This window comes from Medicago truncatula, chromosome 1 (genome assembly GCF_003473485.1).
Source record: "Medicago truncatula cultivar Jemalong A17 chromosome 1, MtrunA17r5.0-ANR, whole genome shotgun sequence".
NCBI classification, from domain to species: domain Eukaryota; kingdom Viridiplantae; phylum Streptophyta; class Magnoliopsida; order Fabales; family Fabaceae; genus Medicago; species Medicago truncatula.
Genome location: NC_053042.1, coordinates 26,460,235 through 26,464,261, shown reverse-complemented (window position 1 = coordinate 26,464,261; position 4,027 = coordinate 26,460,235). Strand labels below are relative to the sequence as shown.

Below are 4,027 nucleotides of genomic sequence, written 5' to 3'. Positions count from 1 at the left end.
CTTGTAAAGTGCATTTGAAAAGCTAAAGACATGTCCTTCCATTGCTTTTTTCTTCTTTTCATGTGACTAGATTACAATACAATCCAGGGTATATATGTTTCATTGGTCAGAAACTATATAGACAGTGTGTGTTTTCTTTCATGAACATTAACATTTTACAACCCAAGAAACTGGTCCTACCACATATCAAATCTAGAATACTAATATCGACCGTCTGATCTAAATTAATGGTTGTGATTATTTAATACCAATTTAGTTAATGTATAATATAAATTTTATGATCTCAAATCAATAAACGAGATTGATTATTGCGAATAACGTTTTGCTTTTAGAATTGCAGGAAATTCGGCTCCCAAGCCCTAAAATAGCAAAGAAATAAAATAATTAAGTACACTTTTTTCATGTTGATAATTTTGTTGGGTAGCTTCTTCTATATCTTTGGCATATAAAGGAACAAAACAAGTGAAGTGAAGTAACCCCTTTCACACAAGACAAGAGTGATATTTCAAATATTACTCCAAACTTCCAAAATGTACATAAATCATTGGGATTATGAACATCAAAGCTATGAACCTTGTAGCATAGCTAATCCTCTAGAGGACATATCAGCAATAATTCATGAATCAAATGCAAATGAAACCTATATGAATTTTCAAGCTCAACAACACCATGAGTTTGACATACCTATTTGGAGCAATGAATTTTCCATGCCAACAACAACAGATTCACCTTTTCTATATTGTCAAGGCTGTAAAGATAACTACTCAGAAAATATCACCAAACAAGATCAACCAACAACCTGCTTCAAATTGGGTTCTGAATCTTTAATGTCTAGCAGTGAAGATAGTATCTCTTCTTGTGAAAAGTGTAGTGAGTTTCCCTCTTGTTCTGATAAGAGGGTGCTGGAGAGTGATTTTTCCCCAGATCATAAGTCTCATGAAATTTCCTTTCAGAAAACTCAGGTGAATTTTTTTTTTTTAACTAGCTTTCTTTCTTATTACTCTTCAAATTTATATGTCGCAAGTTTTTGTTTGATCAAACCATTTTTAATTAGTCACTGGATGAATTTAGGTACACATTTGTCACGGTATAGGTCCGTCCGAATACTGAACATGATATAAAATTTATATTTTTGTTTCTTTAACTAGTGTGTTAGAATGCTTGTTAGCATGACTAAATTGTTACATTATATCATAAAACTAAATAGTAGAGCTCTGATCTTAGATATGTCGCCATAATTTGTCGAACCTCTTCAACCAATAATTGTTTCATTATTTTTTGACAAATATCACTTCACTTCTCAACCTGCGTATCAAGTGAAATCAAACTCGAGTTCTTTGTTTGTCGAAGTCGTGGTGTGAGTTTAATTTTTTTATGACTCTTTAAATTAAGTGACTATAGTTTCAATAGGAATTATTGATTACAATGAATTTGGGTCCATTTGTACTTTGGCAAAGCAATATGTATACCTAAAAGGGTATCATTTTATTAGTTTTCTTTTAAAATAATTTATGGGAAATTACTCTTCCCACTTCTGAAATTGCTCAAAAACTATTCCAGCAGTAATTAATTGTCGTTCGGTTTTTCCAACGGAAGTTAACTATTGTTGGACACTTTTTAAACCGGTTCGATCAGTTTTTATGTCGGTTTAACCAATCTTAAAAGTGTTCGACGACAGTTCACTGCCGCTGAAAAAGCTAAATGACAGTTCCGTTGGAAGAATAATTTTTGAACAATTTCATAAATGAGAAGAGTAGTTTTTGAGGTAACAAATGAAAATGTTGATCTCAATAATCCATTTTGAAGTTTCTTTATAACACACATTCATTTTTATTTTATCCTAAACTGCCTCATAAATGTCTTATCATAGTGGGAATCATGTACAAAGCAAGACAAACAATCTTCACCTTGTGGCTTTGATTTTGCAACATCTACCAACTCTGATTTTAAGATAACGGCAAAGGGTAAAAGAAGATTAAGATGGACAAAAGAATTGAATGAGTCATTTATTATGATTGTCAACCAGCTTGGGGGTCCAGAAAGTAAGTTTATATAATTCATTTTATAAGTAACAAAATAGTTTGAAATTGCATGTTACCTAGCTAGTGCTTAATTTAATCATTGATTAATCACAGAGGCAAAGCCTAAGGCTATACTAAAGATGATGGGTGTGGATGTGTTGACCATTTCTCATGTCAAAAGTCATTTGCAGGTCAGTTTATTTTCATGAGACAATTGTTATATATGCATGTACCTATTTTGAGGGTAAAGTATGAAGCACATATACTCCTTGAATTAAACGTGTCTCGGTGTCGGATACGTGTCGTATCCGACACCAATGCATATAATTATATTTAATTATATGATTTTATAAAATTATTAGCGGTGTCAGCGTATTACCGCAAACTATTAAGTGGCTTTCTAATATTTCTATTATAATTTTCATGCAGAAATATCGCTCTACATTACACACGCACAAATGTTTGAAAGGTAATTTACTTTAATATGTGTGGCCTTGTTCATTATTCTACCAACAATAATAATCCTTTATGAAATGCATTTTAACCAAATCAGTTTTCAGTTTCAATTCTCAGATTTGATTGAGTTTCAATTATAAATTAAGTTTCTGTTTTTACTTTTGAGTCAAGTCACTCTATTTACTTCACCCCACTATATTCACTCAATATAAGAAAATATTGACAAAAAATAATAATTAAAAATAGAAAAGGGAAAATGTCAAAGGAAGGTTTGCAAAGTAGAGAAGGGAAAATTGACATACCGTAGACACATTAAGAACCAAGAATCTTATACATTATCATTCCACGATTTTTACCTTATTATTTTTTGTTAATTATACTAATCCCACTTTCTATATATGAACTTTTGATATATTAGTCCTAAACCATTTTTTTCCCAATTGTCTAGGGCTAAAAATTAATTAAAAAATGGTGAGTCTAAGTTCGAACCCTCGCCTTTACATATTAAAATGCGTCGTTTTTTATCCATTGAACTATACTCACGAGGACAAACCACAGTTACTTATATTAAAAAATAATAATTTTACTTTCATAAATCATATACTTCTAGTAGTAAATTAAATCATTGTACTATCATCTTAACCTCCAATACTAATTTACCCGTGTTTCAGGAATATCTGAGGAAGTGCAAATAACAGATGGGATTAATGAGCTTCAAGTTAAAATGTAACATCATATTCATTGGCACTACAATTTTGATTTAAAATGTATAAATATTTTTACCAAATTTCCTACTCAATCCTTTTCAGCCAAATGCAAATAGAAGAATCACGACAACTACAACTTGAGGTTGAGAGGAGCAATCAACGACAATTCGAGGTACTGCATTGTACATACTATATAATTATTTACATCAAGAATTTAGGAAACATTTTATATGTTTTTAATTATTCTACATTATATTTTATACCAAGAATTAAGGAAATATTATGTTTTTAATTATTTATTTTGTCTTGGGGTCAGATTCAACGAAATTTGCAACTGGTGATTGAACAGCAGAAGAAGCAGCTCAAATTAATGTTAGATCAACAAAAGAAAATAACTAAACAGGAGAAAATGATTGATTTAAAACGGAAATGAGTATTTATTTTTTTCTAGACAAAAATAAAATGAAATGAAAAATCAAACCTCGTAGTCTAGCCCTAAACTTGACTATGTACATAATGATATTAGATTTTTTGATCAGTAATTCTCTTTCTTTTCCTTTCAAAGAAACGTATATTTTTGTTTAAATACGATATATTTATCTCGCAACAACAAAGACTAATCACTCGAATTTTGTGAGACTGAAATGAATGGCAAACTCTTTAAAAGTTTAACGTTGTAGCATTTCATAATCGGGTGTCCTAAATTTTGATTGAAGTGGAAGAGACGTGTGTTATCTTATTTAAACATTATTTTTTATAAAACTTATTTAAGCACTACTCTTCGGTAAAGAAAAATAAGCATGCCATTGCTTGTAATTCGTTTTCTTTTAAATATTTTCCCTC

The 4,027-nt window shown here is 30.4% G+C and overlaps 1 protein-coding gene across 1 annotated transcript; it reads left to right on the top strand.

Moving 5' to 3' along the window:
* Window positions 1-359: 359 nt before the first annotated feature.
* Window positions 360-3,722, top strand: LOC25483504 (myb family transcription factor PHL5). Its single transcript, XM_013612200.3, has 7 exons — window positions 360-962; window positions 1,871-2,042; window positions 2,136-2,212; window positions 2,451-2,490; window positions 3,149-3,203; window positions 3,287-3,356; window positions 3,501-3,722. The coding sequence occupies exons 1-7, from the start codon at window positions 531-533 to the stop codon at window positions 3,615-3,617; spliced, it is 963 nt and encodes a 320-aa protein (XP_013467654.1). The 5' UTR covers window positions 360-530; the 3' UTR covers window positions 3,618-3,722.
* Window positions 3,723-4,027: the final 305 nt, after the last annotated feature.

Excerpts from the sequence above, each read along its gene's own strand:
- LOC25483504 (XM_013612200.3), top strand. The coding sequence starts at position 531 with ATGTACATAAATCATTGGGATTATGAACATCAAAGCTATGAACCTTGT. Across the intron at positions 963-1,870 it reads TTTCCTTTCAGAAAACTCAG|TGGGAATCATGTACAAAGCA; the intron begins GTGAATTTTTTT and ends GTCTTATCATAG. Across the intron at positions 2,213-2,450 it reads ATGTCAAAAGTCATTTGCAG|AAATATCGCTCTACATTACA; the intron begins GTCAGTTTATTT and ends ATTTTCATGCAG.